General features: G+C 42.5%; 1 protein-coding gene across 7 annotated transcripts; it reads right to left on the bottom strand.

Moving 5' to 3' along the window:
- Positions 1 to 16: 16 nt before the first annotated feature.
- On the bottom strand, positions 17 to 27,535 carry prickle1b (prickle homolog 1b). 7 transcript variants are annotated; one of them, XM_085387408.1, is made up of 10 exons: positions 27,313 to 27,535; positions 13,396 to 13,618; positions 11,973 to 12,034; positions 8,075 to 8,272; positions 7,237 to 7,350; positions 5,629 to 5,766; positions 3,362 to 3,565; positions 3,088 to 3,274; positions 2,002 to 2,991; positions 17 to 1,916 (listed from the first exon to the last, which is right to left on the bottom strand). In XM_085387408.1, the coding sequence occupies exons 4-10, from the start codon at positions 8,258 to 8,260 to the stop codon at positions 949 to 951; spliced, it is 2,787 nt and encodes a 928-aa protein (XP_085243534.1). In that variant the 5' UTR covers positions 8,261 to 8,272; positions 11,973 to 12,034; positions 13,396 to 13,618; positions 27,313 to 27,535; the 3' UTR covers positions 17 to 948. The 7 variants fall into 7 exon arrangements, 6 of the variants coding, with proteins under 6 accessions (XP_085243534.1, XP_085243538.1, XP_085243533.1 ...); XM_085387412.1 differs by lacking the exons at positions 13,396 to 13,618; positions 27,313 to 27,535 and adding exons at positions 11,094 to 11,165; positions 12,673 to 13,028; XR_014908301.1 differs by lacking the exons at positions 11,973 to 12,034; positions 13,396 to 13,618; positions 27,313 to 27,535 and adding an exon at positions 12,673 to 13,028 and having other exon boundaries at positions 17 to 642; positions 685 to 1,916.
- Between the last annotated feature and the right edge of the window lie 303 nt (positions 27,536 to 27,838).

The raw sequence follows: 27,838 nt of genomic DNA, 5'->3' as shown, positions 1-27,838 counted from the left end.
ATAACAGAACAGTCAGTTTTGAGGCTTTGAAGAAAAATATTTATTACAAGCGTTTTTACATCACAAAGCATTTTTGCTGATTATTTCAGAGCAATGGTAGTGAACAGCTGGGCTGAATATGGAAAATACTGGTGGGTCTGCCAGTCATTTTAGAAATTGTACACCAATAGTGGAATATATGTGGCACTGTTATTGAATAGCATGGCACGTAACTGAAGAAAGTGGCACTGTCTTAGTCGTTTCTCATAACATATTAAGAGTTCTTTTCACTATTAAAAATTTTTTTAATCATAGACTTCAAGCAAAACAACTATTTTAAACATGGATATAAAAATAGCAGTATTAAAATCTTAACTTAGTATGTACATTTTAATTTTGTATTATGTTTTAAATAATTATTTGGTTAGTTTCTATGTTCTACGTTATTAACCTTTGTGCCACTTTAATACAGAAAAGATACTGCTGCAAAAATTAAATGAACATAAAACATTTTAAAAAGTAAAACTGAATAGCAAAAGCTGAAATTAAAGTTTAACTTCTCCACCGCCAGCTGTACATAATCTGAAGCAAAATGTGTTCAACTTTATCAGTCCGTGCATTATCTTAGTGCTGAAAATCAGTAAGAACCAGTACTGAGGCCACCTTTGAACACACGCACACACACACACACACACACACACACACACACACACACACACACACACACACACACAAAAACTATATGTTGCACATCTTTTTTGTGGTCCTAAGAGTTGAAATTAAAGACGTCTTGTTTCAGTCGATATAGGCCTGAAATACGATATGCATTTTGAATTTGGCCATACACTACATGTTAGTGCTGCCATTCTAATCTCAGATTTGATCTGTGTAAACCACCATACATACTGAAAATCTTGACCGCATTGTTTGGCATTGTGCAGATTCTCAAGTAAATACACTCTGGTGTTTTTAAGAAATTATACAGTTTTTGGACCGTTGACTCTTCTGCCGACCAGTCTGTGGGCCATGGCTCTGGGAAGAAAGGGCCGTGACCCTTGTTGGGTAGTCCTCTGCATAGTAGCGCACAGTAGATCGGGGCTGAGGGATTGGCTGACCTAGAAAATAGCCCTCCTCCTCAGAGTCCGATGATGAGGAAGAGCAAGTAGAGCATGAGTCATCCTCATCTCTGTAGAGCCCCATGAAGTGCTCAACCCGTGGGTCATTATGCATCGAGCTCCCAAGCATATAGTCAGATCGAGTTTGGGGATAAGCAACTGGCAACCTTTGTGAAGGATGTTGCAGGAGCATAGCACCATATGGCGGATTTACAAGACCTTGCTGTTGGGGCTCATACGGCCTCTGCGCCTTCTCCAAAGGCACCATGTGAAGGGCATTGTCTGACCGAGTCTTGCGGCTCCTATGGTGCCTGCCTGACCGGTGGTGGTGCTGCCTGTTGCGCCCTATGTGGCTTGTCGGGCGGATTCTTTCTCTGCCCATCTCATCTGGACAGTATGCCCTTCTGTGTGGCTTCTCACTCATGGGGTGCTTTCTGATATTGACCTCATATCCATCATTATATCCATTATCCACAGTGTCTTCTGAGAACTTGACCATCTGAGGGGGCCGGGATTGGGACTTGCTTCTCCTCAGAGCTGGAGCATGAACAAAGGTGGCAGGAAGGTCTTCCGAATGTGGAGACAATGAGTGAATGCCACCTTGTGTGTCTCCCCTCAATGTCAGTGCTATTTCTTCCTCGTCATCTTCATTTCCCTTGTCCAGTTTTAGATTGAGGGAATTGGCACTGTGATGAAGATGAGAGGAATTAAACGTTCCCATGTTGCTCATCTTTTCACAGTTCTCTGCCACCAAGGGATTCTGCATGGGATGAAGGGTATAGACTGAAGGTCTGTCCCTCCCATCTCCATCCACTGATGCACCTAAGGAGGATGAACAAGGAAGGTCAATTTTGAGCTTTTTTTTTAATAAAACAAAACAATTAAATTCATATAAACATCTCCTTACCAGTGATATTTGAAAGAGCCAGGGAATCCATGGAGTCTCCAACACTCTTTTCAACATTCCTCAGCTCATCAGCAATACACTCCAAAGAGTCTTCATACCACTGTCTGCTGTCTGCCCAGAAGGCCTGTCTTGCCCCAGACTGGTCCTGATCTTGGTCCAACTCCAATTCTTGGATCTTTCTGGCACTGGCAGGACCTGGGTGGCTCCCATAGGCTGAATCTCCCAGCCCGTCCTGCGATTGGGCCCAATACATTTCAGGCAGGTTCTTCTTGCTCATCAGTCCAGGGCTAAGGCTGTTGGCTCGGGATTGACTGGAAGAATGACTCTGGGTGGGACTGGCAGGAGTGGGAGAAGCAATCCCCATAGATGTAGTATCGGGCTTTAGCCAGGGATCAGACATACTTATTAGCCTGTTTGTGTCACCAGAAAGACTAGGAGATTTTTGGGATGGTTGCTGAAGTTGGTGTACCATCCCACGGTCACCAAACTTGAGTAGAAGCTGAGTCATATAGTCTTCGTGCTGGGCCCACTCTTCTGGATCCTCCTCTCCCCCTGCATCCGGCTCCTCCCGCTCTCGCCAGAACCTCTCCTCATCCAGGCCGAAATGAGCAAGCTTACGCCCTACAATATCAATGTCACCATCGGCGTCTGCTTCACCCTCACCATTTTCAAGCTTGTGCTCAAACGAGGGGACGGTGGCAGGAGGATTGAAAAGCTGTGACTGCCTCCATTGTTCAGCTGGCCTGCTGCTCTTCCCCATACGAACACTGCGCCGGGATTCACGTGAACGAGCAGACTGGAATGCAGAATCAGATGAGTCTGAGGCATGAATGTCTTCCCCCTGGCTGCAGGCCTTTGAGCAATAGATGTGACCTTGCTTGGGCAGGAATGGGCAACCCAGCAAGGATGTCTTACACTGGGCACAACAGAAGCACTGGTCAGTGGCATGCCAGTGTACACCTTCATAGGTCATCTGGGCATGGTCAACACCTATATGATATGATTTAAAAAAATTAAGTACACAAAAGAATACATCAGTGGGACCTTGTTTTTAGTATAGGGGAATGAAGTGAAAATATAACTTACCAATGTTTTCACCACAGGATTCACAGTACTCTGCGTACAATGACTCAAAGCACCCACAGCAGTAGGGCCTTCCATCCTTCATGATGTACCGCTGGCCTCCTAGCATTGTCCCACACTCAAAACAGGCAAAGTGCTTCATGTGCCAATGACGACCCTCTGCTTCAGTGCACTCATCTGCAAAGATGATCTAACGGGAAAAGCATATTCTAATGTTAATTATGAGGAATCCTTTTAAAACATTAACAGTACCCAGTATACCATTACTGCCATTTACCTCATCACAGGAAGAACATCGCGGTTTTAGAAGCTCGGCGTGGTGTCTGCCGCAGAGGATCTTGCCACTATGGTAGAAATAGATCAGATCCACCAAGAGTTCTTGACATGTGGCACACACGAAGCACGCCGGGTGCCAGCAGGGGTTCGGTCCTGCTCTGGATGCAAAAATTGCCATCTCGCCTCCCTTGATGTCTCCACAGCACTGATAAACACAACAGATAACCCATGAGATTCCAAAGGCGGGAGGGAATACTGAGAGTTCATTGAGAACATAGCTCTGCTTAGGTGATAAATACCCTACCTTGAGAATAAATGTGTGGGGGTAAATAAAGAAACAATTGCATAGAGGAATGACATTTTACAGTACGTGTAAGATACAGTTGATACCCACGACCCGTGCAGGGCAAACAAAGAAGAGATAAATGAGATGAGATAGATATTCAAAATATATCATATATCTGCTGACGTTCCATTTGCAGTGATGCTAAGACAAAGAAGGCCAAACAACAGGTTGTCATAGTGCAAATGCCAAAGGAGTGTATTTAAAAACGCATCAATGACTCCTATTTAATGATAATCCTCAATGAAAGGTAATCTTTTCACGGCAACACAGCTTGCTATTAAAAAAAGATTGCACATGTAAATCTTCCCGAGTTACAACACTTTGCAAGTAGGTAAATGTGTTCATTTAAAAAAAGAAAACACGAATCTAGCCCTGCTTTACCAACGGAAGATTAGAGGACAAGCTCAAACTTATTTGGCTTTCTCTGGATTTCAATCAGCGGCTGTTTACTCTGCAATGAAACCCTCAATTATTCATTAGACATAACTGAGGAAGTGGGCAGCGTTTTTGTCCTGTAATCTTAAAACAGAAAGCACTCGACCTTGGTTCTAAGTGGAAGACTCATATGACTCCGCAGAGATGGTCCGAGCATGTCTGAATGTAGAGTCTTTATATAACTAGGCAGAGTTATGAGACACCCATAGGCAGCATGGGATTGCGTGCCCAGCTGTTAACCATTATTATACAAGGGTGAACAGAAAGGGGCCTTGGATATGGGGGTATTGCCTGTTGCTGAAAGTCAGGCACCAGGAAACTAGAGCCTGACAAAGTGTGTGTCCAATTGTCTTCATGATATATTTTTGAATCGCATGTGCAGTAGAAGCATGGCTGTCTGAGTTAGAGGGTGATAACAGCTTGCAGAGGCTGAGTGAATACACATGCATTTCCGATGTGCCTAACCACATGCGCGTGGTCGCTGGTCATCATGTTAGTCCGTTCAGTGTCTGTGACCTTGCATCCCCATGTTAGCAACTGTTTTCAGATGGTGACAGACTTCATCTGCCTGTCTGGGGGAATACACATTGCCGCATTTCATCTGTTCTTCTTGGATACCCGACAGAGGATGTGGCTCACTTGCTTGAATTTGGCGGAAGCCACACAATACTAATATTTACATCTGCTGCACTGAAGGGAAGTTTTTCAGAAACATGATCAAGGATGGTTTGACTGGCACTAAATGTTATGCATCGCTAAATGAGCGGTATAAAATAAGAGATTGGGCTTTAGGATTGTTGCCATTTTTGTTGTTTGCTCCTTGTGACTTCAGCCGGAAAATGGAACCAAGGTGGCTCTTTTCCCAAAAGTCCAACTTTCCAAAAAATATTTACAAATAATCATGAAAAAAAAAAATTGGCCTGTCCACATAAAGGCAAAAAAAAAAAAAAAAAGCCATCTCCACATCGCCATAAAGTCTTACAACCAGCTGCATATACTGTAAACAAACAGTAAATTTGGAATTATATACCACATAGTGTGACTGCTTTGGAAAAAACTGGATTTGAAGACTATAGTAAGAATGACTTATTAACCTTTGGATTCTTGTTGCAGTCTGTCACGCTGGGATATAGTGGGGCAGGAGGAAATTGGCTGATTTCCTCATGAAAAACTAGCTTGTCTACTTGGTTTAAACACGATCCTCCCAATTTCCTTGTTTCCTCTCTCGCCCTACCTAACAAGGAAGTTTATGTCGATGATTAAAGCCGCTACACTAGCCAATCAGGTTGTTCTTTGGGTTGCCAGGCATTTGGATTGGATAGAGGATGTTAGTAGCACATGATATAAATAACTTAAGACCCACCAGTTGGTTTCCCTGTAAATTATTACCACGTGGCTATGTGAGTGTTAAGTGATGCTAGGTCTTTTAGTGCACTTACAGCATGTGGGTATATGTGTGGTTATGAGTTTTCATGTGTAGCACCTACATTTTCACAGCGGGTGTGTTGCAGAGCTCGGGGTAGAACTTTGGGTGTTCCTCTCCCCAGGGCCTCTCTCTTCCTCTGAGTGCTAAACATGTGGAGCTCCCTCTTTTCTTCCTCTGTTAGAGAGTGGCAGTAACGCACCTGTTGATAAAAGAAAAAAAAAAAAAAAAGAGAGAGAGAGAGAAACAAAAAGATCAATTTAGATGAGGAAGATGAGAAACGGCATCTTGAGACCTCCAGCAATTACTGCGGATGTTTTGGCTTTCATCTTTTCATGCAACTTTGGGGGAAATTATCACAGCGAGTCCATATGTGGCTGGAAAAGGGTTTAATTAATGTCAATCCTCCTCAAGGTTGCGTTGAAAGGATGACATGAGCAATACACAAACCCTTCCTCCGTGTTTAGAGCGGGTGATGAAGGTTCAGATAAAAAGGACCAGGGCTGTCCTAACAACCAGCTCGGTTGTTCTCTAAACAACAGTAAACGATGTGTGAGCTCATACGCGCACACACACACACACACAGATGCACACGCTCACTGCCTTCCATGCGCACAAAGCGCTTATCCCTTCTAACCACAGTTACGCAAGGAATCCTCGGGCAGTTTGCTTCCACAACCACCAGGTCTGCCAACAAACATCATCAAACCGCTCAGTCAAACATTGTTTGTGTGTACCTATTGTGTGCATAGAGACCACCTATGTCAGTGGACCCCTTCCCTCCCCCAATGCTGGTGATAACACTCGACCATATCGCCTAATGTAAACTCTATTAACACAGATGTGAAAGGGGTGCTGGTTTACACACCATAAAGCCATGTAGAAGAGGCTGGCTTGTGCTTTACTGTCACATTAGGGCTTTTTTGGTTTTGTTTTTTTTGTTTTTTTTAAACCAGGGTTGAGGGAATGTAGCCCTTGTTTCAGCTTTATTATAAAAAGAACAGCAAGATTGTGTGAGATTTACTCAACTGCTGGATTTGGTTTATGAAAACACCTGAAAATAGAAAAAAATGCTGCAAACAGAAGTGTTTTTGGGGAGACAATGTGATTAAACTGCTGCGGAAGTGAGAAGCTAACAGTAAACGGCTAATAGCATACATGTGTCTATAGTATTAGATAAATCCTCTGCTTCTTTTAAGCTTGTTTCAGAGTAATCCTTGAGATGTTTTGGTTTCTGTCACTTCCGCAACTGTTCCGTCACCTTATCGTCTCTCCAAAGACACTTCCCTCATGGCTTTTTTTCAACTTCTGTTGCATGTTTTTTTCCATTCCCTTTATGTTTTATTAAACTTTTTTTCCAACAGCTGTTGTATTTTGTGGACTTTTGCACCATTTGTGTATTTGCTGGTGTTTTCCTAAGTTGCACTCCTGACCTCTCAGGATCACCTTTAGAATTGTGTGTAAAAAAACAAAACAAAAAAACAAAAAAATCAGCTGTAACACATTCAAAAACCTTCTTAGACTGAACTAAGTTATAACAAAATGCCAGAAAAAGCCAACTTTTTTAAAGCAATAGTCACACATGAATGTTAGTTTCATCGTATCTTGGCTGAGCTCCGTATTTCCTCTTCAGTTCTCATATGTTCTGTCTCTTTTCTATAAAGATCTCTACCTCGTTGTCATGCGGCGGCAGCTGGTATAGGAGCTGTCTGATTCTGTGTTTCTCTCCTGGGCTGTTGACGTATGGCACCTTGTCTTCTGGCAGGCAGGCGAAATACATCTGGACCTGGAGATGGAGACATGTTAAATGGAATTTTGTCAAATAACCGGCAGATTGATCTCTTCAAGAGGAAACAAAAGACGAGGAGTTTTTCCTCTTTCTTCTATTCAGGTGAAGGATATCAGTGGAGAATGACTGCACACACAGCAACGCTCCTTTTTTTTGTGACACTCCCAGCCAAACATGTCAACCCCTCTGCAGTCACAGGCACCCGACTGTTAAATCTCTCCACATAAAAGGGAGACGGCAAAGGGACTGTAAATGTTAATGTTTGCCTTGGTTAATTTCCCCTGACAGGAGCAATGGAAACACGAACAAACTTTTGTTTGTTGGTGAGCAGTGCCATGAAGAAAATATAGGAAAATATGCGAGACCACAGCAATTTCTAACTGAAATGCGATGAATGCGTTCACCGTATTTACACTACTAGATGCAAAATTTTTTTTAAAAAATCCACAGCTAGATGTTGAGTTGAGCATGCAGCACTACTAATCTGTTATTAGGGCATAGGGAATGCACTGTGCACATAACCTTGTTTGAACTAAACTAAAAGCCTGCTATCAACTTGCAGGTTTTCACAAAAAAAAATAAAAAAATCCTTTGTCAGCTAAAATTTGGACGTTTGTACCCATTCAAAAGACAACACTGGGAGACATAGCAGTGAGAAAAAAAAGCAAGTGTGTGTTTTTCATAATGGTCAAATTAAGTAATTTGGGAATTAAGGTCCTACCTGTTCAGGCCTGAGTCCTGGTGGCACCCACGCATACTCTTCCAACGCACATCCGGAGTCATCATCTGAGGTGGAGCTCCTCTGGAAGCCCACGGATATCTTCCCCATCTTCCCCCCAGTGCGAGTTTCCATCTCGGGGCCTCGGGGTAAAGGACGCTCCCCTCTCTCACCGCGCTCCAGGTTCATCACACACGGGTGCTGCAAGCAAACAAAGAAGGATTAGGAGTCATAAAGAACAGACCCAGCCTTTCATTCATATATGCTTTTTAGCCCTCCTCTGTTTGCTTCATATACTTTCTCTAATTACACACAAAGTTCTGGCTTTTACCTTCTTGGCACCAGTTGGCTGGGATACTGCTGATCTGGGATTTTTTTTTGCACTTACTGTAAAGTCCTCCGAATTTCTTAAAAGCCTCAAATCCGCCAATTAGTTTTAATCTCTGTTTCTTCTCCTTTCTCAACAAGATAATTGCTCTTATCCCAGCGCTGTTTTTAGAGTTTAACATAATGGCTAGAAAAATACGAGAAGAGCAAAGAGCAAACAGAGAAGAAAGGACAAGTTCTCCGTGGCATCTCACAGAATCCTTCCACGATTCAAACCTCTTGAGTCATGCTCAAAAATAGCTAATATGTTATTTTCCATCCATTAGTGTACTTTATCAGGCTTCCTTTGTTTATTCCATTACAGGACCATGCTGGAAGAGTGAAAATTGTCCATCTTCAAAGGATACTCGAGACAAACTCTGATGAAAGATTTATAATGGAAAAATCATACCAGGCTCCCCCCCCTATGGTAAGCATGCAGGACACAGTTTGCAATAAGCAGTTTTAAAAAGTCATTTCTTTTTAAGTGGAGATTAGGGATGGGTGCCATGTCCGGTGCCATGATAGCACCGGTTCTGACATAAACGGTAGTAACCAGACCGAAAAGCAGCGCACATTTCGGTGCTTTATTTCGGTGCTTTTTTTCCTGAGCTGTGATACACTTTAGATTCTAGCCAATCATTTTACGTTTCCGAGGATAGTAGGCGGGGCCAGGTACGTACGTTCTTTTAGAGCAGAGCTACAGATTAAAAATGACCAAGGCAAAGCGGTCAAAAGTCTGGCTGTACTTCACAGCAAAATATGCAAACTCAGCAGCCTGCAACAAGTGCTTTAAGCTGATACTGTGATACTGTCAAAGGAGGTAACACCTCAAATCTGATGAAACACCTGGCGATGCATAGCGTTTTTTTTAAAAGCCCAGAAATGTGCCGTATTTGATAGCTTGCTGCGAGACCTCACACCAAGCGCATCTACTGCGGGTGTGGTGCCTGTTATCAGACCCGGAGTTAGCAACATCCCCAAAAACCCGAAGAGCAGAGTCCTGGCCCCTAGCCCTGCCAGTGTAGCAGAAATGATGAGGATGATGATGGCAGCAGCAGCCGTTCTTCTCTGCGTGAGTAGCTTAATGTTGTTCGTGTGTAATTTACGTTGAGTAGGCTAACCACGTTATTACATTAATGCATGTAAGGTGAACTAGCAAACATCATCATAGCTACATGCGGCTGTCCTCTTGTTTGATGGCAGATACTCCCTTCACCCTGGCCAAAAAGGCTAAAATGACCAAAGAAAAAGTGGAAAACAGTTAAACATGAGAGGTTTAGGACAAAGTTTGTGTTTTTTCCATTGTTTAAGCACTGCTTCCAGCCAAGAGTGATACCATATATGGCCCATAGCTGCAGAAAAGGCACACATTGTTATCTTTTTACAAAAAAAACAGCTGAACATGAGAGGTTTTTGGACCAATTTTGTGTTCTCCATTCTTTAAGCACCGGTTTGAGCACCGTTTGAGCACCGCACCGTTTCAAAAGTACCGATTTGGCACCGGTATCAGATAAAACCTAAACGATACCCATCCCTAGTGGAGATGTATACACCATGATACATTTACTTGACTTGTGCCCATTGCAACATCAACAAAAGGTAGATGCCAGAGAGAGATGGAAAGAAAGCACTTTATAAACTATGTCATTCTTATGACATAGTTTATAAATGAAGTGGTTGTGATACGATCACCTGTAAGTTCACAAATCAAGCACTGAAGCGGATCGGATGTCAAGTTAGGCGAAGAACAGATACAGAGATTACAGAACTTGATTAACTGGGTTGACGTGTGTTGTGCATAATAAACCATTTCAGGATCACTTTACTGTCAGTAAAAAGAGGCTTGGTTTAATCCAAGCTAGTAATACTCTGACATAACAAGACGCAGCTGAAATTTCCATCTGTTAGCCACGAGGCATCTGTTGGTCTTATCCTCGATGCTAGCGAGGCTTGAAGCCTATCAAGCAGCTGTAAGGATGCCCACGTGCGGTGATCACTGCATGGAGTTTATAGTGATGTTCAAAATAATTCAAAAATAACAATGAATGATTTAGTGGTGTGGAGAACTGCATGCGCCCACTCGACTGCGGTGTGACTCCGCTGTCAGCCGCCTTTCAAGCAGCTTTTGTTGTTTCTCTGTACAAGCTGATAACAGTCGTACATGACTGGAGGTCAATCCATCTTGTTGTGTGTCTCCCACCTTTATTGACCTGATAGCAACTTTGGTCTCGAAGGTGTCGAAAACAATTTTTCTGGCCCTGCCCTCTTTGACATGCAAATCCAGACCAGAATAGGGCTTGTTTGGGGTAAAGCAGTCAGAAATCTTACACCGGCCCACCTCGCTGGATTGATCGTTCACAAAAGAGCAGCACCATTGGGGACATTATAGTCTCAATAGCTGCCATTGACCAAAATATTGAGTGTTAACTATGCCTGTAGAACTTGCAAACTTACTCAGACAAAGATTTGTGTATTGTGATACCCAGTCACTTGTGGACTGGGCAAAAATGATTAGAGTGGGAGGTAGTGGTTAAGGACTGTTAGGAACTGTTGAACTGTGTCAAAGAAACAAGCAAAGACAGAAAAAAAAAACGCAACCACAAGAATGAGTTTCCCCTTCAAAAGGTTAACTATCAGCCGCAACTGAACTCACAATGCAAAGTGGAAAGCCTGGGGAGTGAGGTGAGCAGGCTGGCAGGGTTTCCTCCACCACAATCCAACCCCCCTAAGAAGACAGGTATTAACATACCCATAATTAGCATACAGTTGAATAAAGCCTAGGGCTTCAAAACTTGAAATTTACAGATTACAAATGGTGTTTAAGGTCTAAACCACAGCTCTTATCTCAGGACAAAGGGTTTTTTGAGTGTCGCTTTGTTCCTCAGTGACTAATCTATCAGGTTTTATGGTAGAATAGATAATGTTATCACTCAGAAGCTTTTCTTTACTTGTTCTGCTTTATCTCGTCTAACCTAGTTAAGACCAGTAAGTAGATGTAGATGAGTAATTCTTATTATAAAGATTATTTAATGCCACTAAATTAGCAATAATATAGTTGTTTCTGAATTTGTTTGAAGGCCTGAGGGCTAAAACTTAAAACCTTAAATATCACTGTCTGTGTAGGGTTTTTTTTTTTAATACACCTTTGTATGAAGCAGCAGGTACCCATTATTTTTATAATAGGATTAGCACTGTCGGACATCCCTATCATGTAAGTAAAATAAAGCAGGAAATGCCTTTTTTTTTTTTAAAGACACTAAAACCAGAAAACGGGTGAAACACTGAGGTGCTCGTATTACAGTCAGTTAGACATTAGCTGATCAGTTTGAGGGTGGCTTGCTTATGGTTTAGCAGCTCTAACACTTTCCGTCTGCCCCGCGGCTCTCCTGCTTCTCATCCCACTAACAGGAGAAAAAGGTGACTGCGGATTCCTGAGCCAACATACACAGCAACTCACATTTCACCATGTCACGTCTTGGCAATAACACAATGACTGCCTTTGTGGAAAACAAAAACAAAAAAAAATGTCCACCTATTCGCCTGAATCCAGCAGCAGGGTCACAACGAAGACGTCACAGGAGGAGGTTAAACAGGCTAAAAAAAAAAAGAAAAAAAAAAGAAGACGTTTAAAGAATCACATCATTGGGGATGTGTAAACAGGGGCCAGATGTAGCCAGCTAACTTAACCATGTGTGACTCTCCCACTTATCTGACCGTTTTCTGGGGGTACTCCGTCATCGAGTGAGTTAAATGTTCTTTTCAAATGAAGTAAAAGGAAGAGTTCCCAACAACAGTTAAAGCTTAGTTACCTGCAGTTCATATAATGGTCTATAAGTATTAGAATAAAAATAAATAAACAAAAAAGAAGGTTTTTTTCTGAGTGCTGTAAGATTCGATTTAGGAAAACAATTAGATTGTGGAGTTCAAAGGCTGAGGTCACTGCTCTTTGACTGCTAAAGAGTGTTATTTTAAAGCCAAATGGGTGTCAGGGGGTGCAGAGGAGATTAACACAGTCGGGAGTAAGACCACCTGCACAGCCTCTCAAAAAACTGTACACACCGCCTCAAGATGCTAAAATAAGATGTTTTTAAAATACAAAGCATACATACACACACAGGTTCCTCCTAAGTGTGCGTAATGGCTGGACCTGTGGAAGAATTTTCCACCAGCAGAGGTTCAAACGTGTTTGCAAGTTTCAGTAAGTTTCGCCTACTCATCCACTTTTCTCTTACCTCCAGGAACAGCATCTCCTTTTCCACCCTTTGCATAAAGCCCTCATTCACTTCCACAATCCCCTGGTCGCGCAGCTCTGACTACATGTCTGCTGCATCAAGCCCAGTGGATCCACATTCTAATCAGATCTAGATCCCACTCAGTCAGGAAGTGTCCCACGCCAAAGTCTCAACCTTTGAAAGTCAACATCAGCTATGATGAGAGCCTAAGAGGAGGATAGCTCTCACTCTGGAGCAGGATAACAACTCAGTTAGGAATCCAAATTTTTTTAAGGTCCAGTGAGCGATGAGTGAGGCCAGGGAGGGCGACGTCTCTATCTGTAGTGTCTCTGATCCCACTGTGAGAGTGTGCTCTTGGGGCAGCCAAGCCTTGTCAGCCCCTCCCTCAGTCCCCCTGCCTGCCACTACACTTCAATCACTCACACAACACACACACACACAACCTTCAGAGTCAACACCCCCTTCCCCTGACACCAAGCTCTCCACCCTGCACCCCCCTCCCCTAGACTAGCTGAAGGATTCCTGAGAGCCAGATGACATGTTCACTCTCCTCTCTCACACTTTCTTTGTCTCTATCAGTCTGTCCTGTCTTTCCAAAACATCTTGTACTGCAAGCCACACAACTGTTCATGTCGACCCTGCCACTTTCAACTTTCAGAGTAACTTCAACTTCAAAAGCGATTTCTATTTTTTTAAAAATATATAGCGTTTTGAAATACTCACATATGTTTATGATGAACTCCCTTCCTCTTCACTTTCCAGTTAGGGATTAAAATTCTATTTATAATGCGAGTGGCTGATCTCTTTCACCGTGGTTCCTGGGGTCATCCACTTTGATGAATCTCATGCCATTTGCTCTAATAATGTTGCATTAATTTGTCCTCATCTGCTGATTAGATCATGTGGTGGGTAATTGGTTCTAGGTCCAGCTGCTCCACTATCTCATCTAAAAAAAACAACAACAAAAAAACAACTTATGCTCAAAAAGGAGGAAATTAAGAGTACTTTAAAGGTTTGATTGTAAATGCTACTTGATGAAAATGAGGCATCACTGATAAAAGAAATCTGAGATAAATTATGGTACATTTAAACAGCTAATTTAAACTCATGATGACATATTTTGGCCACTAGGGGCAGCAATGACAAACTGTAAATCCAACTAATGTACAATACTAATCCTGGAGAACTATTAAATAGGGTAGAACAAGACTTCAAAGACTATATAGTTTATAATAGGTGAGTAAGTATCTTGGTTAGACGTCTAGTATCCAACATCATTCATTTTACCATCATCCATCCATCATTTATTTAATCACATTACTAAGGTTATCTGTAAAAGTGTGCCATCTGTTGTAAATGTCCAGTCAACATATCATGAAATTATGGGGATGGTTGTAAGTCACTTTTGTAGCCTTTTATTCGTTAATATTAATGGAGAGCACCCTGAATTGATTTTAGCACATTTATAGCCATTGCAACACACTAGCTCCTTTCTTTTTTCAGCCATTCTGTTGACTGTTGTGCTGCCGTGCTCAAGATCATTGCCTTGCTACATGAGCCAACTTGGGCCGAGCTTTAACTGTTTGACAGAGATTTAACTCTAGAACACTTTGATATACAGAGTTCATGGTCCAATCGCTGCAAAACAAGCCCAAATCATCACCCCTCCACCACCCTGCCTCAAAACTGGTATGAAGTTTTTAAGCTGATATGATGTGAATGGGTTTCTCCAAACATGGTGCTGTGCATTAAAGTCAAGCATCTCTTTGGTCTTGTCTGTTTAAAGGACATCGTTCTAGAAGTCTCCTGGCTTTTTCAGATGCAGCTTTCCCAAACCAAGCCATGCTGCCATGGTCTTTTTAGAATAAAGCGTCATTCTCCTGACAGCCCTTTCAAGCAATCCATACCTCTTCTGTGTTCTTCTAATTGTACTGACTTGAACTTTAACAACTGAGGCCTGTGGGGCCTGAGATGGAATCGTGGGTTTTTTTTAATCAGTTTCTCTGGCCACTACATGGTCTGAACTTGAGGTGAGCTTGCTGGGATGTCCACTCCTGGGAAGACTGTGGCACACCTGAATATTCAAGACCAACAAACTGGCAAAACCTTTGCTCGAAATCCTTCCATCTACAGAAGCTCCTAAAAACCAAAATAATAAAGTTAAAAAGATGCTTTAAAAGGTTTTTAAACCTGACTTGACTTCCTGAGTTCCTCGCTATAAATGATCCACTTTCACATACAAGGATTCATGTGACCCACTGTTTATATAAAAATATTGATAATAGCAACTTTGGGTCTTTGTTTGCCAACATATCGATACCTGACACACTCTGTGTTTGGGGGTGTTCAGTCATTTAAAAGCAGCTTGTCCATTAGACAGCTCCTTGGGTCTTGTTTGTGTTTCACCAGTTAAATGTTGACCTTGCTTCCCCTCAAGTCTCAACTCATCCATCTCAGGAAATTCTCACGCAGAGGATCTGTCGGGTTCAGCCCATCTCGGACATTACCAAGAAAAAGGGGTCCCCTCCATCCTCATCTCTCACTCCACAATGATGTTATTGTCAAATGATACTTCACTTTAAGAAACTCCCAACAATCTGGCAGAACCAGGTGTAAAGAGCTCAGATCTACAATGACACCCGAAGGTGACGCTTGCATTAGTAGACATCAAATGTGAAAAGTTACACTTATTCTTCCATGGTGGAAAAAAATAACGCATGAAGCCAACGAAGAAGAATAATCTGTATGCAAACAGAATTCGCTGAGATGAGCCTAGGGAAGTTTGATGTGATTATTTGGACAAGCTCGCCATCATCCGTCATTGTGAAAGGCTGAAAAGCAGCAATGGCTTCATTTAAAGAGTCAAAAATGAATAATGAGTTTACTCGATTGTCCAGCAGACAAAGATGCCTTTCTCCTCTGGCGACCCCGAAAAAGTTGCTTGTGGAGAGGGCAAAAGAGCTGTTTGTCACATGTCGGATTACCTGTTACAAATGAGAAATGACTCAGTTAGCTAATTAGCTTAGGAAAGTGCGATAGAGAATAGGGATCTCTGTGTGCTTAGAGATGGGACTGTCTATGTGCGTTGCCAGCACGGCCTTCTTTCCTGGCATACCAACAGATATTTGAAATTGAGAGAAGAGACAGCGGAGCCTGGCAGTCCAGTTAGAGGGTAAACCTTTCAGAAAAGCTCTTGAGTTTTCCAGGAGTCTTGGCACTGCACTGCAAAAGCCACTTTGTGTTTAACCCTCAGAGAGATGTGCATTAAGTTTCCTAAGATATTTATCTGGATATGCATTTCAAAAGCTTGGCAAATCTTATTCCAGGTAGACAGGTAGAGAAGGGAACCTATTTTTGTGATAGACAGCAACTTAATTCAGATAATGAAACCAGCCAATGAGCGGGTGAGGAATGCTCCTGGCTGAATGGAGGACAGATGAGTGGCTTTATACCAGACAATAGGCAAATATCTGCCTTTCAGACGGGGCCTGGGCTTGTGGCCAGAGACCTATGGTTCTTAAGAAAACATAAAAGGACAGTTGACCTTACTGTCTCCTCTGCCTCTTCCTAGAGAGAAACGAGGGTCTGACAGAGCAGAAAGACTCCTTTTTAATTCAGATTTATTAATCTTACAGGTGTTGGTTTGCTTATCTGTTGTAAATTTAAAGAAACACGATGATAGAGACATTAAAAGTTGCTTTATTCTTCTTGGCCTTTTAATCTTAACAGCAAACCTCATACAAACCTGAACTTTATCTCATTAAGATTATCCTGTAGTTTTATTGCTTGACAACATCTTTTTAATGGGTGTAAGTCATTCTGAGGCAAATATTTCATGTTTTAGGTCTCTGCAAAGCGATTAGACATGTGCAGAATAGATGATGTTTAGGCTTCATTCACATGTCTTAGGCTAATGACTAGCATCTTGCTAATGGAGAGTTTATGCAGCGACATTTGACCCCAGGGTTTAGTGCATGAGCACAGATGCATGAAAATCACACACAGCTGGGATTTTGTTAAAAACAGACCCTTTTTAATGTTGTAAAATGCAAGTACTCAGTGTTATTCTGCATTCAGTTGCTTTTTCAAAAACAGCTAAAAACAGAACTTAATCCCATCTTGTTCAACAACAGGTAAAAACTACTGATTTTAAATGAGAAGTGACTGGAGCACGGGTTCTTGATTCCTTTTTACACAGCCTTGGCTGATATCCAGTAACATTACTGGCTCAAAATATCGGTCTAAATTCAGTAAAGTCCAAAGCAATTTGGACAGAAACCTTTTGATCAGGTCTCAAAGGACTTTGTGAGCAGAGTTTTATTTCCTTGGCATAAGCTTCGGACTGTGGTTCAGACAAGATCTCCTGGCCTTTTCTAAACTTGAAATCCAAGAGTCTAGACTACACATAAGCTGCACACAAATGCACACACACAGCACACTTACTTATGCTTTCTGGCTGCACTTTTTTTTTTAAAATTTCTCTATCTTTTGGAACACAGCTTGACTGGCAATTCAGACTTTTCCTGACCTTTCTTGTAGAGGGAAGGTTTACAAAGCAAACGATGCTCCATTCCAGCAGTGATCTTCTCCATTCTCATTTCTAACAGTCATTCACACCTGCAGTCTGTCAGCTTTGTTTCAACCCCAAGGGGCAACACTTTACCTGATCCCTTAGAATGCTAATACAAGGAGGAAATCGCCCCCTGGTTGCTCAAAACCGAAATCAACAAGGACAGTGGCATGTCTCAACATGCTGCAGGACAGGTTGTCATAAAAGCTCAAGCAGATCATTCCTGATGTTAAAGTAGCGTAAAGTGTAAATACATGATGAAATACACCAGATTGTGCAAACAGTTCTCCAGGATTAAAGAAAACATATGCTTTTAAGCAAGAACTAGTATGTCTTCCAAAGGTTATGGTCTTCAGTGGTAACTTTCAGTGCTAATCTATGTCCGTTGCATTAGCTACTCCCTATTCTGATAAGGAGACGGCTCAGACAGTTTGCTTTTAAATAAGTGGTTTGCACTATGTCAAACTGATGCCTTAAGCAAGGCTAGTGTCTGCTAACCGATTACCTAAAGATCCTGACACAACAAGGAATACTGCAGACCTAGAAACTGACAGCCACAGACAGAAAGAGGTACTTTTGGCTGCTTCCTCATTACCAAGGATTGCCACAGTGGATTGATCTGAATGTTTGATTTGGCACACATTTTTACGCTGTGTGCCCCCCATTTACCCAGGTTTGGGATCAGCACTATAGATCCCACCAGCTAGTGTATAGGAGTACACTAGCTGGTGGGATCCATGAGGCTAGGTTTGTGACAAATGCACCTAGTTATGAAAATCAAAACTTTCTTTAGTTTCTTAGAAACATCTTGTCTTATATTACTGGGAATATAACTCAGTTATCAACATCAACACCCATGGGACAAACCTCTCTTACTTAAATCTGACTTGAAAAATACAGTTTTCACAAGTGTTTAGCTTCAGCCACATGTACCCTTACTCACACTGAGACCTGCATCAATTCACATCCATTACATTTTACTGATTTCTACATTCAGCCCTATTCATGCTGACAGACACCTCACAGCAGCCTTTCACACCAGGAAATGGGATCTTTAGCCCTCGCTAACAAGGCCCACCAGCCCGACTCGCTGCTGCAAATCAGGTCTGTGGAAGTGTGGAGAAGCTTGGAGGTTTTTGCCACATCAGTGTTAATATTCCTTGACACTCCCCGGTTGAGTGTAATTTAAGTTTAAAGTCATAAAACCCTCTGTTGAGATTTGTTAACCACTCCAGGGTGTTACCTACACACCTCTGGGGCAACAGAGGGGGTAATAAAAGTGCTATAAAATGTAAGGGTTTGTCAGATGTCATTGGAGCTTTGGTAGGCATTGGGTTTGGAAGCTACACTTTTCTTGTCTTAGTCTTACTTTTACCAACTATAATTCAAAATTGGAAATTCTTCAAGTTCTTCAAGATGTTCTGATTTGGAGTATGGGAGTGTTGCTTGATATGTGACTCAAGCACATGTAGTTACCGACAGATTAAACTACTGTAAACTACAACACTGAAAGTTTGACACCGGCTTAAGAAAAGCAGTATACAATGTACACAGTGCTTTTCCTGTAGTTTTTACAGTTGCATTCATCACGTTTCAGATACATTTTAGCTGCCAAATCTAATGAAAATGTCTCAATTTTAGTCCCATTAGGCCGCACAGGTGGGCTTTAGCTGTATAATAACAACCTTTTAAATGTGATGAGTCTGTTTTAAATAAGAGTACTTTTACACTCCATTGCAATGACGAACTAGAACATCAGTGAGAAACACAATGGAAAAATGGGAATACATCTGGAAGCCAAACATGTTGTCATCCTAGTGCTGCATGTGTGCGTGCACGCTGAAGAGAAGAGAGAGAAAAGAGTCTTGTGCCTCCCGTCCAGCTCTAATTTGATATTGTTAAGTGATGTATTCCTTCTTTAATAAAAGCCAGGCTAGAAGATATTTTAACCGAGGCTTTGAGAGGAGTGTGTGTGGGTTGGAATTATTTTTTAAAAAAAAGAAAAAAGAGGCAGATATGCAGATATTTATAACTATAACAGAACAGAGGTGAGTGAGTGACTGCTGGTGAAGATGAAAAATGTCAAGAACCACGTTATCTCGTACTTGTTAACAGGAGAAATGGGCTGCTGATTTGCTTCACTTGAATGGCTAAAAAAGCCGGGCCTTTCTGATTAGACTTCTACAAAATATTGTTAGAGGGAGATAAAAGCTGCTCTTTTGAGGGAAAAAGTCACAAAGAAACTGCTTTTAGCCCAGATACTGTACTTAAGGATGACAAACTACCACAGAAAAAGGACCCAACATATCTTGCTCTTGGAAACACAGAAATGAGAGTCCAACCATCCAGCTGCGTTGGCTCGAAGTAGGCTCTTTTATTATTTTTGCTGATCTCCTCTACGTTGACTTAAGTCAGCATTGTTATTGCTGTTACAAAAAGTCCCTCTCTCTTGCTGCAAGTATCCATTTGACTGATTTACAGTGTGTCACATGTTTCAGCCAAAGGAAACAGATAAATCAGGGCTTTTAATGAGCTATGCCACTCAAAGTGAGATGCAAGTATTTCCTAATGAAAATAAAATTAAAAATAACAAGGAGGGAGATGTAAATGTAAAAACAGTCACATCTGATGACACATCCTGCAAGACAACCTACGGAGTTGCATCACATTTACTATGGGAAAGCTGTTGGCGTGTGCATGCGTGTGTGTCTGTGTGTGTGTTTGTGCACAAGTCCCCCATCAAGTCAGTATAAGAGATAGATGTGGCCCAGGGTTTGGGGTTGTGTACACAGAGGCTTAATGACAGGACCCTGAAGGGATGGCACATCAGTCAAGCAGAACAGACCAACACACACACACACACACACACAAAAGCACACACATAAACCGGCTGTGTGTTATAATGCCGGCACCCTCGCTTTCCCATAATTTAGCGGTGGAAACACAAGAGCTGGGAAAGACGGGTCTGACCAAGTTTGCAGCCCCGGGCACTTTGTCACACTCGGCCTGCAGTCTGGCCTGCACGGGCTGGCACAGTTCTCAAAGCTGCTTGTAGTTGGGAGAAGGGTGTGTATGTGAAACCATACAGCAGAGCTTTTAGTTTCACTGCGCATTCCAAAGCCCCGTTTGTGCAGATTTCTACTAGAGATTTTGAAAGGAGACTGATAAAAGAACAGCTGAGCGACGGCAACTTGACCCGGCACGGCAACGCAAACATTCTGACGGCAAGTTTGGGTTGCAGGGGGGTGACAGATATCGAGGCTGTGTGCTATATGAAAGTGGCTTTGAGCTGTGTGTTTCAATAAAGTCGCTATCAGTGGCATGACTGGTCATTTTGTAAGGTTGTTTCTCTCTCCTTCTACTACCCAGCAACTGCAGTTGAATTTGGACAGGCAGACCATGTTGGCATTCCACACTGACCCTCGAGTAGCGGGCCTGAGGTTCATGGGTAAACAGACGCACTGTTTGGTGGGCTTTGGAGCCTGTCTCACCCTCTCCCTGTCTGCTTCTCTCTTTAAACCCCCCCGCCCCTCGTCTTTCTTCTCAGCCGGGCATATCCTCAGTTGGCCTCTCTGTTAATTCAGACCTACCTGACAGTTCTGACTAAAACCTTCTGGGTTTACTATCAGTCCCGCTCAGCAATGGGCTTTGCTCTCTAAACACACAACGAAAACTAATCTGCAACAGATGGGAGACGAACTGGGAAGGAAGTAGCATAAAAGGATATAGAGCATATTTGTACCCCTCTGAACCAAACGATAGGGTTTCAGCGAACTTCCAGGCAAAGCCCGAGGAGGGTTGTAATGATGTGCACAGCGGCGGCTCCCAGGGGCTTAACAGCACGTATTACTTGGGGATATGAGGTGTCCATCCACAACCAGATGTCTGAAAGGCCCCGAGGGTGGAAAGGGTGGGGGGGGGGGGGGGGGGGGGGGGTAGTCCTGGGGGTTTCCTCTACAACACTCCAAAAGATGCATGTAAAGTCTCAAATAATTAAAAACAAATGCAAAACACACAAATGCAACGATACATAGCCGTATGCACACACAAACAGGGCCCCACATGTTGTTTTCCACGGTTGGTTGATTTGAGATAATGAACCCCTCTTTTTCTCCCCCCTCAGTTTACTGTCTGGTTTTGGAGGTCATTCGTGTAAACACAAGAGACATTTATTTACCACCTCATTAATGCAAGTGGTAATTTAACCCCATTTTCACAGGCAGAAAAAAAAAGGAACAGATGGATCTCACAACACAGAAATGCAGACAGATCACTGTTTGGATTTGTTTTGTGAAGAGCACTTGGAAAACCCCCAAAGCTTTCATCAGCTAACCTCTCTGGATGAAAATCTGGTACATTCTCCGTGTCTTGGAGGAGAAATGGTCCCGACAGAAGGATACACCACAGCTTGATTGCTTGCCACAGAACACAAAGGCAGCTAGGGGCTTATTATGTAAGATGGGAAAGTCATTTAAGATGAAGCTGCGTTCCTATGCAACTTTGAATGGTAATGAATGTACATTGGCCTCTTTTTCTCCCCACTTGAGAGCAGCAGAGAGAGGATGCAACACCTCCAGGTCTCCAAAACAAAATCGGAAGGGCTATAATGTTAAACTCCAAATCAGGAGGCCACTAATGATGCCTATGTCCATCTCCATATACAGCTTGCTGTGAACAGAAGTGAAGTGATTGTCAAAAACATTAATTAGAGATGTTTTGAACATTTAATACTGAAAGTTGTGACTCTACAAGTCCTCAAGCAAAAGCAGCATCCACAGCTTTTTGGTAAATTTGGTGATAGTCCTGTAATTTTCCCCACCCTCATTTATATCGCATTTATCACAACAGGCCATTTCCTGAGTCTGGGTGGCATCAGATTGGATGGAGCCATTTCCCCTCTGAATGAATTAGAGGGCTGCTGGTCCTCTGGGATCATGTCAGGCAACATGGAGATGCAGCGACAGATAGGGTATGTCCCCACAGACTTCTGCAGAGACAGGCGACCACCCAATGTAATGATAACTAAATGTTTCATCATATAAATCACAAGAAATTTGCCAGCTCGTGTTTTTCGCAACGCATTAAACCATCTCCACGCATTAAACCATCTCGTTTGGTACATCTGCTCCTGTTTTGTGAAGCTGGCTGACAGTGATTAGTTCGTGGGCCTGGAAGAGTCACAAGAAGATCGTGTGCAACGTGAAAGAGAGGTGAAATGCTAAAGAGAGCGACGCAAGGGAAGAGAGAAAGATGAAAATTCTCTGAAGGCAGGGGAAAGGAGCAGGCTGTCCCTGATTAGGTCTGAGTTGAGACATTCAACTCGGTCTAAGCTTCGGGAACACAATGTCAAACACATGAGACCAATTTGGGGAAAGAGGGGCTGAAGCTGAGCCATGTTTGCTGATGCACGCTCTGAAACAGCAAGCCCAGATTCACAAATAAGAAGATTTCCTGAACTCTGACCTGAAACCATGTAACTGTTATGTTTCTGACATAGCTCTCTCCTTTAAATAACACTCTTTTCTGGCAAATGTTCCTAAATAACGGCTTTGTGTATCCAACACCCAAAACAGAGAGCGGGAGTTGCCAGTTTGGCTTGGATGCACAGTGTGTTAACTCTGTTTCTAAAAAACTAACTTTAATATTATCCATAGGATGATCTCAGTCTCTTTTTTTCTTTTTTTTTGTTACTGAGGCAAAAACATGAAGCCACAAAACATCAAACTGTGAAACATGATCACCAAAATTGGAAGAGGTTTTCCCATCATAACAGCAATGCTACGTGATTGATGTCGCCCTCAACAACCAACAAGAGCCCAGAATCTAAGGAAGAGACCTTTTTATGTTTTTCCCAATCAAAAACAAAACTGAAAGCTATCATTTGTGTTCTGCCTCAGGGTGGTCATTTCAATGGGGAATAATTACGTGGTTTTTGCAGCGAAATCTCGTCTTCCTATACGAGACTCTCCTTCTATCTATACTGTTTACCTCTCACTTGGGCTTTAAAGCCTTTCAATTATTATCATCTAATAATCATCACCTTTAATGTCTCGCTAACTGCCGAGGCTGGCGACTGGCAGTGTCTGGGCAGGTGTGTGTGTGTGTGGCTTTAATCATCATCAAATAGAGCTGTGTGTATAGGTAATTAACTTGGTGCCAAATTGACTCTCACTCACAGGCACGAGTCGGGAACTCTAAACACACCTCAGCTTTGCGTCACTTAGCAAGCGCTGCGGGCAACTTCATTTCAGCTCCGCTGCATGTTTTGACACAGAGTTGAGCTCAGTTCCCTCTCCGAGTCCATTACTCAGCGTCTGATATTCCTCTAAACCCCGAATTACTTTTCCTCTCCACAAGCTGACCATAATACAAGGTTTGTGGAGCCAATGCGGCCTGCAGGGTTTGGTCTGAAACCACTTAACGAGCACAAAGATCACGATTAGTGTTTGTAGATCGAGGATTGCTGTCTCAGCCCCCACATGAACATGAATGACCTGACCGATGCCGGTGCCTGACAGGCATTTCAATCACATGTACTTAAAAACAAAAAACAAAACAAATAATGGTTAATTTAACAATCTGCTAGTCTCTGGATTAACCTTGAGTATCCAAAACGTCAGGAAAATGCACAGAAAGTCTTATTTCTGTTGCTCTCATAGCTTTGAAACATTCAAGAAAACATCTGTTCTTCATTGTTCCCTGTGCTGTTGCTCCAGCTCAGTAATTGGACCTTCACTGTTTGGCCCTCTGCACACAACTACAGGGGATAGCTGCTTGGCAAGCATATGTGTGTATACACGTGTGTGTGTTTGTGTGTCTGTGTGTGTCTGTTTTCTGAGGTTTGGAATGATTTACACAACCCCACACTCGATTAATTCCAGTATGACAGAACAAACTTGCCTGTGTGTACGCATGTTGGTCTTAGGCTGAGAGAGGTGCACAGACTGAACAGTGTTGCCTTACTAATAGGTCGCTCAATTTTTTTTTCTGTCTCTCACACTCTTATGAACACACATATACAAACACACACGCCGTTCACATTTGTGCTTATGTTTCTTATTAGGTTCCATTTATTTAATCTTATGCCAATCTTTCCTCCAAGTTAAACACTGGGACACAAGAAGGGTGTAAAGTCTGCGCAACCCCCTCGAAGATGTTAGCCCAGTAGCAAACCATCCTAGTATAAACTATTATGTTTAGAAAAGTATGGATTTCAAATGGGATGCCCTTCTCTAAAAGTTACCTAATGACCATGAAAGAGGTTTTCTTGCAACTTTTTGGACTGAATCTTTTAAGTTCCAAAAAAAAAGTGTGAAAAACAGCACATCCTGAGCTCTTTATGCAGCTTTACTGCTGTGATCAGTTGAGGTGTTTAAGCCAGTGGCTCTAAATCCAGAACACCCTTGTCGCTGAGTAGGAAAGGTTTTCCAGGACAGTGTCCAACAATATCAAAACAATCTCCAGGCTGGATTTCCACTCTGGCACTCAAACCCCACTGAAGAATGAGAATCTGGGTTGCATGTGAGAAGAAAATGAAGAAGTGTAGGACGAAGTTTTCTGTTTCTAATCAAGAGACACCGCTCTGAAAAATGAATCTGTCAAGCTAGAGGCTGTCCACAAACAACAAGCTGCCCAGGCTTTCGTGAAAGCGGAACAAACAAGAAGTCGAGGATTCATTCATAATCTAATCCGCCTCTCCTGCCAAAGCGAGACATGGATTTTTACTCCATGGAGTCATTCTTGTCTTTGAATAAAGCCTAAAAGGTCATCTCCTTTGCATCTGCTTCACATCCTCCTCAGCTAGAAGGCTTCCTTACTCCCCTCATTGTGATATGTTAAAACAAAATGAACCTTTTAGCCCCATTTTTGTTTTGGCAAAAGAATTCCATTAAACCTCCCCATTAAAGGCACAAACTCCTCTAAATGCTGATTTTTTCCTTTCCCCCCCTTGCTCTTTGTTTATCCTCATTGCATAAAAAAAACAGAAAAAAAACCCAACAGCTCTCTGCATCACTAAAAATGATCATCTCTTACTACCTGAGCTACCTGAACTGATAAAGTGAACATCAGATGATAACAGCTGATGTCAGTGCCAGCCCACATCAGCTGATAGCTCAGCTGAAACATATCCAAATGGAAAGTAGGGCACGCTAATGAAGCTGCTTTAATCTACCTGCATACAGCTGTTGCTGCTTCTGCAAGCCGCTTTACAACCCACCTTTTGCGACTTAGCCACATGTTGTCACTGATACTTGAGCTTTTTTTCTTCAGTGAGTGTCTTGCTGCTGCTCTTAAGGACAGAAGATACCACCAATAAAATTACTGCAGCTGGTAATTGTCTTCTGAGGTCTGACATTAGTTTAAATTGTAAAAACACAACTTGTAAAAATGAGGAATAATCTTTTAATGGTTTCTCATGTTTCATACTACGTCTTTGCTGGGCGACAGCCAAAAGTGCAAGTCATGGTTGCAGCAAACTTGTAAAAGATCAAATTAAATGTTGGTACATTTTACAACCATTAAACACAAGTCATGCTCCCTACCTCCAGCTGCATATTCAGAAGATTAGTGAAAAGAGGATTTCAAAAGCTATTCTTTTGAACAAACGCAAGACAAACCACAGTGTTCAGCATCTATATGAAGGAATCAGTGTCATGTCCCGCAGCCCGCTGAAGTCAAGCCAAAACATACCGATCATTTCAGCTACTGCCTGACTCGACTCTCCCATGTGGTCCAAATGGCTGACCAATTAACAGCAGCTTAACTCCTGAGTCCAAACAGCTATCTCTCTTTCTCACACACACACACACACACACACACACACACACACACACACACACACACACACACACACACACACACAGAAAAGCGGATGCACACAAGCATACAAAGTAATGGACATGCTGATCCACAAGCACTTAGACCCAGTACCACACACAGACAAGGACACACACACACAGATACGTACTCATTAACAAAGGCTTAGCATAGCAGCGCATATACCCCCAGCAAAGTGGCGCACAGTGCGCCTGACTGGCCTCCCACAGAGGGGGAATACACCTCAGTCACCTGATCCTCGGTTGCTCTGATCCTGGATCAACTAACTTTGGGGGCAGTTAACAAGAAGGCTTTATGGGCCGGAGAGCATTTCTGGTAGTAATTCAGACTCTTAAATATCCCATTTAAGAGTCTGAATTTAGACTACAGTGTAGATATGTCATTACTCTACTTTACAAGATTTCTCATATCGTTAGCTTCATAGCATAAGTGCCTAAGTCATTGACTTAGTCAAATGACTTAGGCAATTATGCTATGAAGCTAACGATATGCAAAAACCAGAATTAAACCCACAAGTCTACTGCTCTCACTGCAGCATCTTAGCAATCTCTCTCACCACTAGGTGCCACCACTGGCTTTATTACCTTAACACGTCACTGTAGGACTTACAGTCGCGGTTTTAACTATATTTTATGCACTCTGAGTTAAAAGTCTTAAGCCAAGGGAGAGTAAACATGTTCATCTTGTAACAAATTGACTCCATTGAAAGGGCTGATTAAAGTCTGATGTGGGGCTGAGTATGAAAGAAATGCCTGACTTTGTCAATTGTTTAGCGCGGTTGGAGTGATGTGGCTTCACTCTGTCGTGTGTGTGGATTTTGGGCTGCGGTGTGTCACAACAGATGTACTTCAGAGGAGATTTGGGAACTTGCAAAGAGAGGGAAAAGGAGCAGTCAGATCGAGAGAGAAAGCGATGGAGCCCACCTGAGTGACAAGAGGCAGCCATACATCTGGAAACCAAAATGAAAACCAGCGCGTCTTTACGCATGCACATTTTCCAAGTTAAAATCCCCCACCCTGGTTCACAGATTCCCCCCCAATTTTTTTTCTCTTTTGGGGAAAAAATGCCACAGTGCTTCAACGAAGTCGTTTCTTTTTGTTCTCGCCTGTTTGGCCATGACAGGTAATCTCACTTGGTTCTTGTTGACGCAGAAACCATGACTTCACAGTACTATCGAGAACGCGCATATCACAGTTTACAGAACAAAATGAATTACCGGGTCAAACACTCACCTTTAAAGGAGCAACAACTCGATGCGGGGCAGCCTGAATATTCCTTTTATCAAAATATAATCACGACTGTGGAGGCATTCGTGCTGGCCGCACAAACGCACAACTCCGTCCCGTTCCGCGTCCCGGATCAGCTCAGTGATGATGTTTTCAGTGCATGATCATGAGTACAGAGAGAGATAATCAGAAGCAGTCTCACCAGGACTGAGCGCTGCGCAGCTCTGGCATCAAGTTAAGAGCGTCCAGCAATGACATTAACGCTGCACTGCGCCTATTGGCTGGGCTGCCCACCCCCTATTCCTCTCCCTCCCTCCTCTATACAGAAACGCACACACGCCCCCTCCCTCTGCTAGAAAGTATACTCCAAGCTATGAGTTTATGGGTATGTTTAGGAAATTAAAAAAAGATTACTATTATCTCATACAATTGACTGAGACAGGACTCTCTTCCAGACACTCTAAACCAAGGCACAATGTACATTCCAAATTCCTTTAATTTTAAATATGTTTATATTGCCTATCCTGTAAAA

Source organism: Rhamphochromis longiceps, linkage group LG17, assembly GCF_057381845.1.
Source record: "Rhamphochromis longiceps isolate RC_006_pf linkage group LG17, R_longiceps_female_GT1.1, whole genome shotgun sequence".
Lineage (NCBI taxonomy): Eukaryota > Metazoa > Chordata > Actinopteri > Cichliformes > Cichlidae > Rhamphochromis > Rhamphochromis longiceps.
This window is presented reverse-complemented; position numbering and strand designations above follow the sequence as displayed.

What these genes read in the sequence shown, in the direction of transcription:
- prickle1b (XM_085387406.1), bottom strand. Translation starts at nt 12,708, where the DNA reads ATGCAAAGGGTGGAAAAGGAGATGCTGTTCCTGGAG. An exon ending in AGGAGATGCTGTTCCTGGAG is followed by an intron (nt 8,273 to 12,672) that starts GTAAGAGAAAAG and finishes GTTTGCTTGCAG; the next exon opens with CACCCGTGTGTGATGAACCT. An exon ending in AACACACCCGCTGTGAAAAT is followed by an intron (nt 3,566 to 5,628) that starts GTAGGTGCTACA and finishes TGTGTTTATCAG; the next exon opens with TGCTGTGGAGACATCAAGGG.